The 13,768-nt window shown below is 43.8% G+C and overlaps 1 protein-coding gene across 3 annotated transcripts in view; it reads left to right on the top strand.

The window, feature by feature from the left end:
• Nucleotides 1-13,768, top strand: part of PARP4 (poly(ADP-ribose) polymerase family member 4) — a 103,394-nt gene that overhangs the window by 88,763 nt on the left and 863 nt on the right. For all 3 annotated transcript variants that reach the window (XM_054015505.1, XM_054015506.1, XM_054015504.1), the window contains 2 exons: nt 9,889-9,991; nt 12,099-12,228. In XM_054015505.1, the coding sequence (XP_053871480.1) occupies nt 9,889-9,991; nt 12,099-12,228 (233 nt within the window). The remainder of the gene's footprint in view (nt 1-9,888; nt 9,992-12,098; nt 12,229-13,768) is intronic.

Raw genomic sequence — 13,768 nt, 5'->3', positions numbered from 1 at the left:
GCCAGTTTGTTGTTCAAAAAGCAGTTGCACTTTGAGACCATTCAGTCCTGCCATCAGATAAGCAGATTTGCACTGTGCAAATTCATCTTTCTTATTTATTTATAATCTAATTTTGTAAGATACATGATGAGACAAAATCTTGGTTGAATTTGTTGATTTCATTGGCAGCTCCAGTGATCAGACTAGGAATCCTCAAAATAGCCTCCTCAACCAAGAGATGTGTCTCAATATTTTTGAGATGCTGAAATTATAAGATAAATTTTCTAAATCTTCAACTCAGTGTTCTGGTACAATTAATAAGCAGTCAGAGTCTTTAGTAAAGTATTAATGGGAGCTAGAGTGAGAACAAAGAACAGCCATACTGGATCAGACCAATGGTACATATAGCCTGCTATTCTCTTTTCTGACAGTGCGTGGGCCCAAATGCTTCAGAGGGAATGAACACAACAGAGCAATTATTTACAGATCCATCCCGTCATCCAATCCCAACTTCTGGCAGTCTGAGTCTTAGGACACCCAGAGCATGGGGTTGCATCCCTGACCATCTTGGCTAATAGCCATTGATGGACTTGTCCTCCATGAACTTACCTAATTCTTTTTTGAACCCAGTTATAATTTTGGCCTTCACATCATCCCCTGGTAATGAGTTCTACAGGTTGACAGTGTGTTGTTTGAAGAAATACTTCATTTTGTTTGCTTTGTTTACAATAATTTAATCAGGTGACCCTTCATTCTTGTGTTATGTAAAGGGGTAAATAACACACTTCATTATTCACTTTCTCCACGCTATTCATGATTTTATAGGCCTTTTTCATATCCCCCTTGGTCGTTTCTTTTCTACGCTTTTCTTTCCCCTCATATGGAAGCTGTTCCATACCCTTAATCAATTTTGTTTCTCTTTTCTGTATTTTTTTTTTTCAATTATAACATATATTTTTTTGAGATGGGTCAACCAAAACTGCACGTAGTATTCAAGGTGTGAGTTTACTATGGATTTTTATAGTGCATGATGATATTTACTGTCTTATTATCTGTCCCTTTCCTAATGGTTTCTAACATACGATTATCTTTTTTCTCTGCCTCTGCACATTGAACATATGTTTTCAGAGAACTAGCCACAGTGACTCCACAATCTCTTTTTTGCGTGGTAACAGCTAATTTAGACCCCTACATTTTGTATGTATAGTTGGGATTATGTTTTCCCATGTGCATTTCTTTGCATTTATCAACATTGAATTTCAACTGGCATGTTGTTGCCCAGTCACCCAGTTTTTTGAGATCTCTTTGTAACTCTTCGCAGTCAGTTTTGGACTTAACTGTCTTGAGCAATTTTGTATCATCTGCAAACTTTGCCACCTCACTGCTTACCCCATTTTCCAGATTGTTTATGAATATGTTGAACAGCACTGGTACCAATACAAACCCATGGGGGACCCGCTATTTACCTCTCTCCACTGTGAAATCTGACCATTTATTCCTACCCTTTGTTTCCTGTCTTTTAAGCAGTTACTGATCCATGAGAGGATCTTCCCTCTTATCCCATGACTGCTTACTTAGCTTAAGAGCCTTTGGTGAAGGATCATGTTAAAGGCTTTCTGAAAGTCCAAGTACATTATATCTACTGGAGCTCCCTTGTCCACATGTTTGTTTATCCCAGCAAAGTATTATAATAGATTGGTGAGGCATGATTTCTCTTTACAAAAGCCATGCTGACTCTTCCCCAGAAATAGTGTTCATCTGTGTGCCCTTACCCAGTGACCAGTCTGACAGTGGCCAGGAGGAGGTCATTTCCCTGACTCCTCATCGTGGCCCACCATCACAATACAAGGGTCCTCCCCAATTCCATCGAGCCAACCCACAATTGTGATACAGGCCACCTGGAGTAACCCCTCTGCCCAAGCCTGCCCTCCTTCCCCCCACCCCCGTGGCTATATTGCAGTCCTTGGGCAACATACACACATGTTGCAGCTGTCCAGTGTCTCTCAGAGAGAGTCCACCAGATGGTCTCCTACAGCCTGGCTGTCCAGAGCCCCTGAGCCCCTGAGCTGGGGGAGGAGGAAGCTTTTTCAGAACAGGAAGAAAGACTCGAAGGGGAAGCTACCCCCCCAAGCAAACTTCTCCTCATCTCCACCAGATGAGGCTGTAATGTCTCTCCCCCCCCCCCGCCATCACTAGGTGATGATTTTAAGAACTTGCTGGATCATACCAAGAGAGTGGCAGATGAGCTACAGATTCCTCTACAGGAGGTGGCAGATACACATCACAAGTTGGTGAATATTCTGCACACCTCTTCCTCATCCAGAGTTGCCTTCCCAATTAATGAGGCTATTCTAGATCCTACCAAAGTCATCCAGCAGACTCCAGCCTCCACCGCACCAACCAGCAACACAGCAAAAAAAAGTACTACATCCCTCCCAAAGAAGCAAATTTGCCGGCGACATTAGTTTAGAGTCGTGAATTACCAAACTGTCATGGTCAAATAAAATTTTATTAATTATGGGAAACTGAATGCGTTTTTGGAGCATTTACTGGAGAGACACAAGGAGCAGTTTCAGACCATTCTTAGACAGGGTCAGTTAATAGCCAGACTGGTGCTAGAGACAGCACTGGATGTAGCTGATACAGCAGCCCGCCCAGTCTCCAGGACAGTGGTACTGAGGCAGGCTTCTTGGCTACACCTTTCTGCATTTCCCAAAGCTCTGCAAAAGATTTCCTGTTTGAAGGGCCCAAACTCTTTGCAGAGAAGACCGATTCTTCTCCCCACATCCTGAAGGATTCCAGGACCACATTACACTCCCTAGGAATCTACACTGCGGGACAGAAGAGAAGATATACCTCTCAGCCACAGCACAGGTCACAATCTCCTCAATACCCACCATCTCAGGCTGTTATTAGCCACAGTGTAAGAAGACCAGAGCTCAAAAGCAGAAGCAGACCACACCCCAGTCTGCGACCTCTCAAACCGCCTCTTCTAAGCGTTTTTGACGGGTTGGTCAAGGGCCTGAACAATTATACCTTGCAACATGAGCTGCCAACTACACACTTGTCACCTTCAGAAGTCACCTGGCCCTATTTCACAGCAGTTGTGAGAATATCAGCACTGACAGATGGGTCCTGGAGATTATTTCGAAGAGTTATGCCATTCAATTCATGTCCCTCCCCATTCCAACCCTCCTTCCCTGTCCCCCTTCAGGGACCCTTCTCATAAGAACCTACTTCATCAGGAAATATATCATTTGTTATGCCTAGGGGCCATTGAACCAGTTCCAGTGCAACTCAGGAGCAAAGGGCTTTACTTTCATTATTTCCTGATCCCCAAAGCGAAGGGAGGTCGGAGGTCCATTCTAGATCTAAGGGTATTAAACAAATACGGGAAGGTGCAGACTTTCAAGATGGTCACACTAGCAAGGAGATTGATTTACAGCACTCGACCTACAAGATGTCTACTTCCATATCTCAATATAACCATTGTACAGGAAATTTCCTATGGTTTACCTTTGGGGCAGGACCATTATCAGTTCAGACTGCTCCACCCAGGGTATTCTCCAAGGTTCTCTTCATTTTAGTGGTGCACGAATCCCGGTACAGCAACTGGAGTTTATCCGCACCAACCTTGAGAGCGTTCCTCCCACTACACAGACTCGCCACCCTGGGATGAATGCTTTCCTAATAAGCTGGGGAGCTCACCTACACAACCACAAGGTTCAGGGCAAGTGACCTTCCATATCACTCTTTGGGAGCTAAAGGCTGTCAGGAATGCCTGTGCACACTTTCTGCCTTTCATCAAGAACACCCATGTGAAAGTCATGATAGACTTAACATGACTTGTATGTTTTACATAAATCACCAAGGGTGTGCCAGATCTCTCTCCCTCTGCAAGGAAGCACTCAAACTTTGGAATTGATGCACCCATCACAATGTGCTTATCTCAGCTGTCTATCTACCAGGGATATAGAACATGATAGCCGACAGTCTCAGTCAGAATTTTTGTCACGACCATGAGTGGGTACCGAACTCAGAGGTGCTTCAAGATATATTCGCCCTAAGGGGAACTCTGATTATGGATCTCTTTGCTACTTCCCAGAACAAAAAATGTCATTACTGCTCCAGGGCCAGCCTGGGGAAACATTCACTGGGAAACGCCCTCATCAATTTCCTCTTCTGTCCAAGATCCTGTTGAACATTCAGTGAGACAAAGCGAGAGTTATTCTGATTGCCCCTCCTGGCCATGACAAGTCTGGCTCCCTTACCTGACACTGATGGCAATATGCCCTCCTGTTCCTCTTCGGCACATTACTCACCTGCTCTCTCAAAACAATGGGCTGATCCTTCACCCCAACTTGCGGTTCTTCCACCTCCAGGCTTGGCTCCTTCTTAGTTCCAAGGCTTAGAGGCAGAATGCTCTGATGAGCAAAGACATGTCGCTACACAGCCAAAAGTTGACCACTCGACATATTCGCCTGCAAAATGGAAACGATTCCAAGTTTGTTGTCATTCTAAACACATAGACCCAACCTCATCTTCCCTCCCTCTGATTTTACACTACATTTTAGACCTCAAGAGGTCAAAACTCTCTCTCAGCTCCCTTAAGGTACATCTCTCAGTGAAAACGGCTTTCCACTGCCGGGTAGACAGATTCTCAGTGTTTGCTCACCTGCTGACGCATAGATTCCTTAAAGGCATTGGGAATCTCTTCCCGCATCAGTCTGGGATCTTAATCTAGTTCTCAGGGCTTTGACTAGACCTCCCTTTGAGTCCATGGAAAACTTGCTCTCCCTTACACCTGTCCATAAAAACAGCATTTCCAATTGCCATTACCTCAGCTAGGCACATAGGAGAAATAGTGGCCCTGATGGCACACCCACCATTCACGGCCTTTTTTAAAGACAAAGTAACCCTAAGGCCATATCCCAAGTTTCTCCCTACTTTCTCTGCACTTTCCATATGAATCAACAGATTCATCTCCTTGTTTTTTCCCAAAACTGTATTGTGACAACAGGGAGATGATTCTGCATAAGGACACTAGCATTGTGCTTGGACAGGACTAAGGACTTTAGGAAATCCCCTAAATTCTTCCTTTCGTCCACAGAAAGATCCAAAAACTTTGTGATATTGGCTCAAAGACTATCCAAATGGGTCTCTGGTTGCATTAATCACTGTTATCAAGGACGCAACCTGCTTCCATCCAGAGTCCATGCGCACTCCATGAGGTAAATTTCTACCTCGGTCACATTACTTAAAGATATCCCTATCTCAGAAATCTGTAGAGCAACGACTTGGACTTCTGCCCATACTTTTGCAGAACATTTATGCGATCACTTAAGATTTGGCCCCCAACGCCATCTTTGACTCCACAGTACACTCTGTAGTGACAGACTCCATTCTGAAATCTCATATTCCAGTGGTGGGTACTGCTCGGGAGTCATGTATAGTGGAGCACCCATAGGGACACTACTCGAAGAAGAAGAGGAAGTTACTCACTTTGTGCAGTATTGATGGTGCTTTGAGATGTCTGTCCCTATGGGTGCTCCACAACCAGCCCTCCTCCCCTCTACTTTGGAGTTCTCTATAGGGCTCTGGGGTGGAGAGGGAAGTGAGGGGACTTCGCCCGTGCAGCGCTAGATAGCCTTGAGGCAGACCATGAGGGAGGGAGAGCATGTATGTGGGTTCAACGGATACTGCTACCAAAAATCTCCAATTAGAGGCTCAGGGGCACACATACACCTTCAGTGGAGCACCCTTAGGGACAGACATCTCAAAGAACCATTGTTACTGCACAAAGTGAGTAATTTCCTCATCGCGATTGGTTGATCCCGGAGACTTTCCCAGTCAATCACAATCTCTGGCCGCTAAAAGTCTGGTGGTGTAGCGGGGCTGCTGCTAAGGCAGGCTCTCTGCCTGCCCCGGCCCCACGCCGCTCCCAGAAGGGGCCAGCACACCCCCGCAGCCTCGGGGAAGGGGACGGTGGGCAGGGGTCTCTGTGCGCTGCCCCTGTCTGCCGGTACCACCCCTGCAGCTCCCATTGGCCAGGAATGTGGCACGGTGGCCAATGGGAGCTGCAGGGGCAGTGCCTGCAGACAGGAGCAGTGTGCGTACCCATGTGCCCCTCCCAGGGGCTGCAGGGGCACATTGGCCCCTTACGGGATCAGCATGGGGCCGGGACAGGGAGGGAGCCTGCCTTAGCCCTGCTGCGCCGCCAACCGGGAGCTGCCTGAGGTAAGTGAACCCCCCTGCCGGGAGCCCACACCCCAACCCTCTTCCCAGAGCCACGTATCCATACCCCCTCCTGTACCCCAAGCCTCTGCCCCAGCCCTGAGCCCCCTCTCAGAGCCAGCACCCCATACCCTCTCCTGCACCACAACACTCTTCCCCAGCCTGGAGCCCCCTCCTGCACCGAAACTTCCTCCCAGAGCCTGCACCCGCACCCCCTCCTGCACCCCAACACTCTGCCCCAGTCTGGAGCCCCCTCTTGCACACAAACTCTCTCCCAGAGCTTGTACCCCTCACCCCCTCCTGCATCCCAATCCCCTGCTCCAGGCTCAGCCTGGAGCCCCCTTCCACACTGCAAACCCCTTGGTCCCAGCCCAGAGCCTGCTCCCCCTCCCGAACCCCAACCCCCTGCTCCAGCCCAGTGAAAATGAGTGAGAGTGGGGGAGAGTGAGTGACGGAGAGAGAGGAAGATGGAGTGAGCAGGGCGGGGCTTTGGGAAGGGCTGGGGCCTCGGGGAAGGGGCGGGATAGATCCTGGGTTGCCCTTAAATTCAAAAAGCGATCTTGTGCATAAAAAGGTTGGAGACCACTGATCTAGACTAAAGAGTAGCTGTGCCACCCTTGCCCTGCAATCTTGGATGCCTTACGATGCCTGAAGGAGTTCCCACCTGGGTTGCTCACAAATAGCCTTCCAGCATGCAAGCCGTACCCTGAGTATTTGTGTGTAACTGCGGCATGCCAGCCAGATTTGGGTTAGACTCCAGCTCTCACTAGCCTTGGTCATACTGCAGCGTGACCCCAACATACCCCCAGTCTTAGTTTTCCCATGAGAAATGTATGTCCTTTACTACCCAGCCCTCTCCTGGACAATAGAAGTTATATAAAGTCTGTTATTTCTTTAATAGAAATAGTATGCATACAACTTGCCACCGCAAATGGAGTTTCCCCTGCATTTCAATTTAAACACACTGGATTAGATAAAACAAAAAAACCGCCAAGTTTATTAACTGCAAGGAGAAAGATTTTAAGTGAGTACAAGTAATGAGGCATAAAGTCCGACATGGTTATAAGAAAAATAAAGATAAAACTCAACTGGTGCATATCTTAACTATGTTAAATTCAAAGCAGAGTTTTCTCACCACAAGCTTTCAGCAGTCTTACTGACAGACTTTTTAAGTCAGGACCCCTTCTCCCAGAGTCCAATGAATGCTTTCTTTGTCGCTTCAGGTTGCATTAGTGCGATGGGCGGGGAGAGGAGGTGTTGTGGGGTGTGTCCCTTTTTTTTTTTTTTTTTTTTTTATAGTTTCAGTTCCCCTCTTAAAAAACATTTCCAGCTGGGTACCAAGAGACAAAAAATTTGTGGGGAAGGATGTTTCTTGCTGCTTTTTCCTCACCAGTTTCAGCTTTCTTTGTTTCCCTTCATGCTTGATGACTCTGTTTTCTGTTCAAGCACAGCACACATTCCTTTGTTTGAGATAGACCTGTTCACCAACTTCTGCTTGGGTAGGGCTGTGGTTTGGAACATGTGTTAATAACATCATACAGGGAAATCTTATAACTTAACATACAATGTTGCCACACATATTTCATCAGGACAATATTTACTAGAAAATTATGAATTTTCAAATGATACCTTACAAGACATACTTTGTACAAAAAAATATTACAATTGTGTGGACACAGGTACATTCTGTCACACTGTCTCTTCATAATAACTGGGGTCCCCTCCCCTGGACAGGTATCCTCAGTGCAAGAGGATACCATGACATCATCTGAAAGGAGAGTCCTAACTATGGGATTATTTCCCTCTACTCCAGTTTGATGTTTTCCTTCTCCTAGTCTTTCAACCTCCTCAATAGCACAGAGGCTATCATACTGGGAGAGGGACTGTTCTTCTGTATCCTGGAAAATCTCCTCTACATACATCTGTCTCTCTTAGCTCATCTGGTTCATTCACTCTGGTCTCAAGAGCCTGTACTTGGTCTCGGTGAGCTGCTTGCACTGAATGCACACACATGCCACCTGCCCACAAGGCAGGTAATCATACATGCTATATTCAGTGCAATAAACTGGATAGCCCTCACTTTGATGCTGGACTTCTGGCTGCATTCTCTTTACACTTGTAGGGTTTTTGGGGGCAGGGAGAGGGGAGCAGTGATTATTGGCCTAAGTTTAGACAATGTTTATTGGGTACATTTGGCTTCATGTTTCCTCTTTAAACTCCCTCATAAAACTCTCATTTGCTACTCCTGTTGGCTATCTCCTCTGGTCATTGTAACAGCCTTCAGCAGTATTGTCTATAGCAGTTGTTCTTCACTTTGGGGTCAAATCCAGTGAGTTACAACATTTTTTATATATAAATAATTCCTGCAGGATTGCCAAACCTGAGTATTCATTAAAGAAAAAAAGTTTCTAACACAATGTAATTTACTACTGTAATTAAGTTTAAGGGGACAGATTTTCCAGCACCTTGCCTCCATTTTAATGTTACTTTGTGTTTACCTGATTATGCCTTTAAATCAGATATTTAGTCATCTAAATTACCTTAATTGTGTCCACAGGTAACTGTGGGCATAATATTGCATTTGCAGTTTTTTGTTCTTGTAAAGCTGCAAGAACAAAAATGCAGTTCCAGTTCAGGCCAGCCTATTGAATATTTAACATTAGAGAATCAATATTTTTAAATTTATGCAAAATCAGATTTGATTTCAAGATCATTATACTTACCAACTGGGACACATTTTGATTTGAATGTGAAAGTTCAAAGCTTTGTGTTCCGCCTGTTTTGAGAGTAGCAAACTGTCTAGTATGTGTCTCTTTCCTACTTATCAGAATTTCCAATCTTGTGTCAAATAAAATGGAATGGGATTTAATAAACTTAACATTGTATTTCACATTTACTAATTTAATGGAGGCTGTTGTTTTCTCAGTGGAGTGGATCCTTTTCTGCTGATTTCAGTTGGGGAAGTACTCTACTTTGAGCATTATTTTTAGTGTAATTTTCAAATTATTTATTTTAAAACTTTTTGCAAGTTAATAGTTTGTTTGGTTTGTATCTGAAAATAAAGAACTTGCTGCTGATGCCACCACTGCTGTCCCACTTCCCTCTGAAACTCAATGTTCCCACCTCTTGTGCTTTCTGCTCCCCTGTCTCAACCTCCCCATCCCCCAAGAGGTTCACTTCCCAGTCAGAGCGCCCCACTCAGTATTCTAACCCACACATATCATTGCAAATAACACATTACTGTACGTGGGATAAATAATGGAAAGAAGCTAATGATTTGCATTCATCTTATTGGTTTGTTTTTAGTACTCCACTGATGTAGGATTGGTCAGATAATTTATTCCAGAGGTTCTCCAACTGTGGTACATATGTCACTGTTGGTACGCTGGCTGCAGCCAGGTAGTATGTGGATTGGTTAAGGAATAGGCTCACAGTAAGAATCCATTTTAGCTACACTGATTAAAATTATGATGTCGATACATCATGCTTTTGAATTTTAGATCTTAAAGTTTGTGGATCACTGACTAATTCACGAAAGTACATTATATTTTTTGCATAAGTCATTTGAACATTTTATTGTAATTACTTTCCTATCTGTACTTTGATATTTTTAATGTGAATTTTGCAATGTCTTAAATGACCTTTGTCTGTTTTTTTGTTTGGTTTATTTCACAGGATGGCTTTTGGAATCTCAGCCCAGAACTTGGGGTTATTTTGGATCTTGATGTGGATTATTTAACCAATATTTTCCTTGCAAAAAAAGGCATTTGGTCCCTAGGTACATCAGTTGTTTTCTCATTCATTAAAAGTAGCTGGATGGTATTACAGTTAATGGTTTTGTTTGGTTTTTTTAAATGTAATAACCATGTGTGTGCAGTAGAGCTTATATTAATGTATATTTTCCATATTACTAACAATGTCTTAAGATTGGCTCACCCTAGATTTTAAATAGACACTATCAATTTGAAGTTTTCTGAAGTTACTAATTTTTAAAAATTCAAGTTTCTGCTAGAGCGTTCTTTCAGTGTCCTGGCTGCTGTGTGCCTGTCCTATGGAGGCAGCATATTTTGGGCAGCAGTGGAGGTTCTTTTTGTCCTGGTTATTATACATGCTAGATTAAGCAACTCTGAAATGTTTAATTGTATTAGGAAAAAAAATCAGACTCAAATGTTCCCACTTTCATCCTCAGAAAGGTGGAGTCACTTCTACATAATGGAGAGGAAGGCAAAATGGTACCCAGCTGAGGCCATCCCTCCCCCAGCACCCTGCTGGACCCAAAACTATGCAGGGGAGTCCTCCCTATATTCTGGGGGCAGTAGGACCTAGGTAGTGCCCCTTCTCACTCTCTCCCTCATGTGGGCTTGGAAATAAACAGCAAAGAGGAGCCAGCCAGAGTCTCCAGCCACTAGTGACAGGCAAACAAAGCAGGGACCTCGGAGAACTTTCTGTGGTTTTGACTAGACTTTCTCTGCCCTGTGCTGAATGGCTTTTTGCTTCAAAACTCCCTTCCTCTCCCTCAGTCTCTTCACCTTAGCTTTACTCCAAACTTGTTGCCCCTTTTACCCTCTTTTCCCCTGCCCTGTCTCCCTCACCCTCACCCTCTTCCCTTCACTTTCCATTTAGCTGACCTGCTACCTCTCCCTTCCATAAAAATGGAACTAGCATGGCATTTGGATGCCTATAGCCAATCCTCTGCTCAGCAGATTGGTTGAGGGTAGAAGTGAACAGGGACCAGCTGGATGCTTTCCACACAAAATGTCAACATTATATACTGGGCATAAAGTGGAATGACTTCATCTGTAATGCAGATGTTTGTGGTTGTTCGGGTCTACAGACTACCGGTGCCATTGCCCGCACGCAGCACCTTATACTTTTCAGACATGTCACAAGGATGCCACAAGACATTCCAGCGAACGCCGTTCTCCGGGTGGCTTGTAACATCCGGGATAAAATTGCACCAACCGAGGTGTAGAGGCGGCCCAGAGGCAGACCTCCTATTACATGGGTTCATCAAGTCTGTTCCAATGTTGGACTCTCAGGCTGTCAATCCTTTGCAGTTGTGCAGGAATGGACCAAATGGCGAATGATCGCTACCGCCAACTGTCTGGCTAAGTGTTGAAGAAGGACATTTGCTGCCATCATATTGTTCACTCTGCTTCTATGTATACCCTTCCCTCCACATCACGTGTTTGTGTTGTCTGTTTAGATTGTAAGCTCTTTGGGGCAGGGATTGTCTTTTTGTTCACACATACATTCCAAACTACACTGATGTACTGTTTCTTCCCACCCCTTCCCATTATGTTGTTTACATCTTTCATGTATACATTTCCTTCTTCCTTGTCAGCTATTGCTCTGTGCTGTTGGCAGGCAGAAAATTAACATGAACAAAGTTTGTCCTCTCTGAATCACTTGGGGACAGTGCTTAAAGTGTGCATGGGGAGTGCAAACTGGGCAAAAATAAAAATTGGGTTGAGATGTGCAGTTTAATCACTGTCTTACCAAAGCTGCTGCTCCAGTGCTTCATCAGAGATCAGAAATTGTACAAGTTTCCCCTTGCTGCTTGCACAAAGACCTAAGTGGAACATGATGGAAGCAACCCCAAACCACAAAAACCCAGCAGCACACTGCCAGCCCTTGAGTTCTGACTCCAATGCAGCGAACTATATGTCTCTGAAACTGTTTTTAAAAAAGCATGGATTATTGTGTATATTGGGTGATGAAACAAAATTAAACAGCATTAGGATAACTAGATTATGTGAGCATGACTATTACTTTGACAGTAAGTACTACAAAATATAAAATATTAACTTTGTTGACAAGTATTAATATTAATGTTGACAAGTAACAATTATACTAGGAATCACACCCTTTTCCCTCCTTTTTAGGTCCTAAAGGAAGAGAAGTATTGCAGTTGATTGCTACACTTTTGGTACTGCAGTTCATACGTTATAATCAGCAACTGGAAGGGATAACCTTCAAATCTCTAATGAAACTGGATGATTCACCTACTTCAAGGTGTGCTTTAGATTCATGCATACATTAAATATTTAATGTATGAATGTAAACTGCTGAACATTTTAACATGCGTGAAATGAATAGTTATTGGGTATTGGTAACTAATATACGACAGCATATGACTGTTAATGAAAAGTATAATTGACAGTGTCGATGCATTGCTTCTTACAACAAAATCTTTGTTTTCAAAATGTGGTCTATAAAATTAAGAAATACATAAACAATGTCCTGCATCAGCAAAAAACTTTTATTTATATAGTAAATGGGAACAGTATTAATTTTAGGGCTTGATGAGGCTCTTAGATGTATGGCACAGATCATCTGGACCAAACCGTCCATCCCTGATATCAACATCATCCACACCACAATCCCCACTCTGTCCATTAACCCTCCAAGTGGCCTGGGCAATGCAGATGGTCCCCAGATGAGAATCCTCTGCAATATAATATAGCTGCATGCTGTATTACGTTTTGTATGGGCGATCTCTGCATCATGGAACTTCCCTTTACTGAGGAGGTACAATGAACACCAGACAGCTGGGGAGCCTGTCAGCACCACTCCACCAAAAGGGAAGGGGGAGCGCAGCAGAGATCTAGGAGCACATGAAGGAACAGGAACACCATACAGATGGCTCCGGCCTCTAGCAGATTCCCCATGGTATGTGAATTCTGGGAATTTAACCCCTGCATGTAGTGTGGGGGATTATACCCCACCTTCCTGCTCCTTCCACCCACCCCCAAAAATTATAGGAACTTGCAGCAAGGAAAACCTTGTGAAATCTTCCTCTGTAGTCTCCCTGCCTCAGGTGTTTCTGTGGGAGATGTTATCTGGCTCTATATACCTAGGGTTTCTGTGACAAGTTACAAATAACATATGATAGATGTGTCATGTTGCTTAATGCGCTACTGGAAGGCACACACCTACTACATGTTGAGTATGATATAAAAACCTAAACAAACTAGAGAGATGCTTAAATTAGTTTTGTCCTGTAACCTCAATCAGGAATGTAGTACATAATAATAAAATGTGATGTTGGGTTAAAACATAGTAGGGAGAAAAGGAAAATGGGAGGAACTCTGCATATATGTGAACACATTGAGGACCCAAAAATTGAGTCAAATCTGATATTACTGCCTTGATGAGATGCTTTTTATGGACTAATTCACGCTACCTATGTCACTGAAGTAGCTAGTGCACATTAACTACTCTGCACTGTTACACTTTGGAAGTGTATTAAGCTAAAGTTCATAAAGGCACTCAGTGCGAATTAAGAGTGTCCACGCAGGGAGTTTGTGCGAAGTAGACAGTGCACTTTAAAATCACTCCCTAACTTATTCCACATTAACTTCCCCATGTAGACAAGCCCAAACATTTGTGGTGAATTTGACCCTACATCTTTCTCCATGACAATGCTTTCTGAAAAGACCAAGAAAGCTGCTCAGGCTAGACTTTGTTTTTCCTTGAAATCTCTGCCTCAAATTATCATATATATATATATATTATATAAAAAGAGATCTTTTGTTAATGATTGGGTTGAAGC

Source organism: Malaclemys terrapin, chromosome 1 (genome assembly GCF_027887155.1).
Source record: "Malaclemys terrapin pileata isolate rMalTer1 chromosome 1, rMalTer1.hap1, whole genome shotgun sequence".
NCBI lineage: Eukaryota > Metazoa > Chordata > Testudines > Emydidae > Malaclemys > Malaclemys terrapin.
The sequence above is the reverse complement of the archived record's forward strand: the minus strand, read 5'-3'. Positions and strand labels throughout refer to the sequence as shown.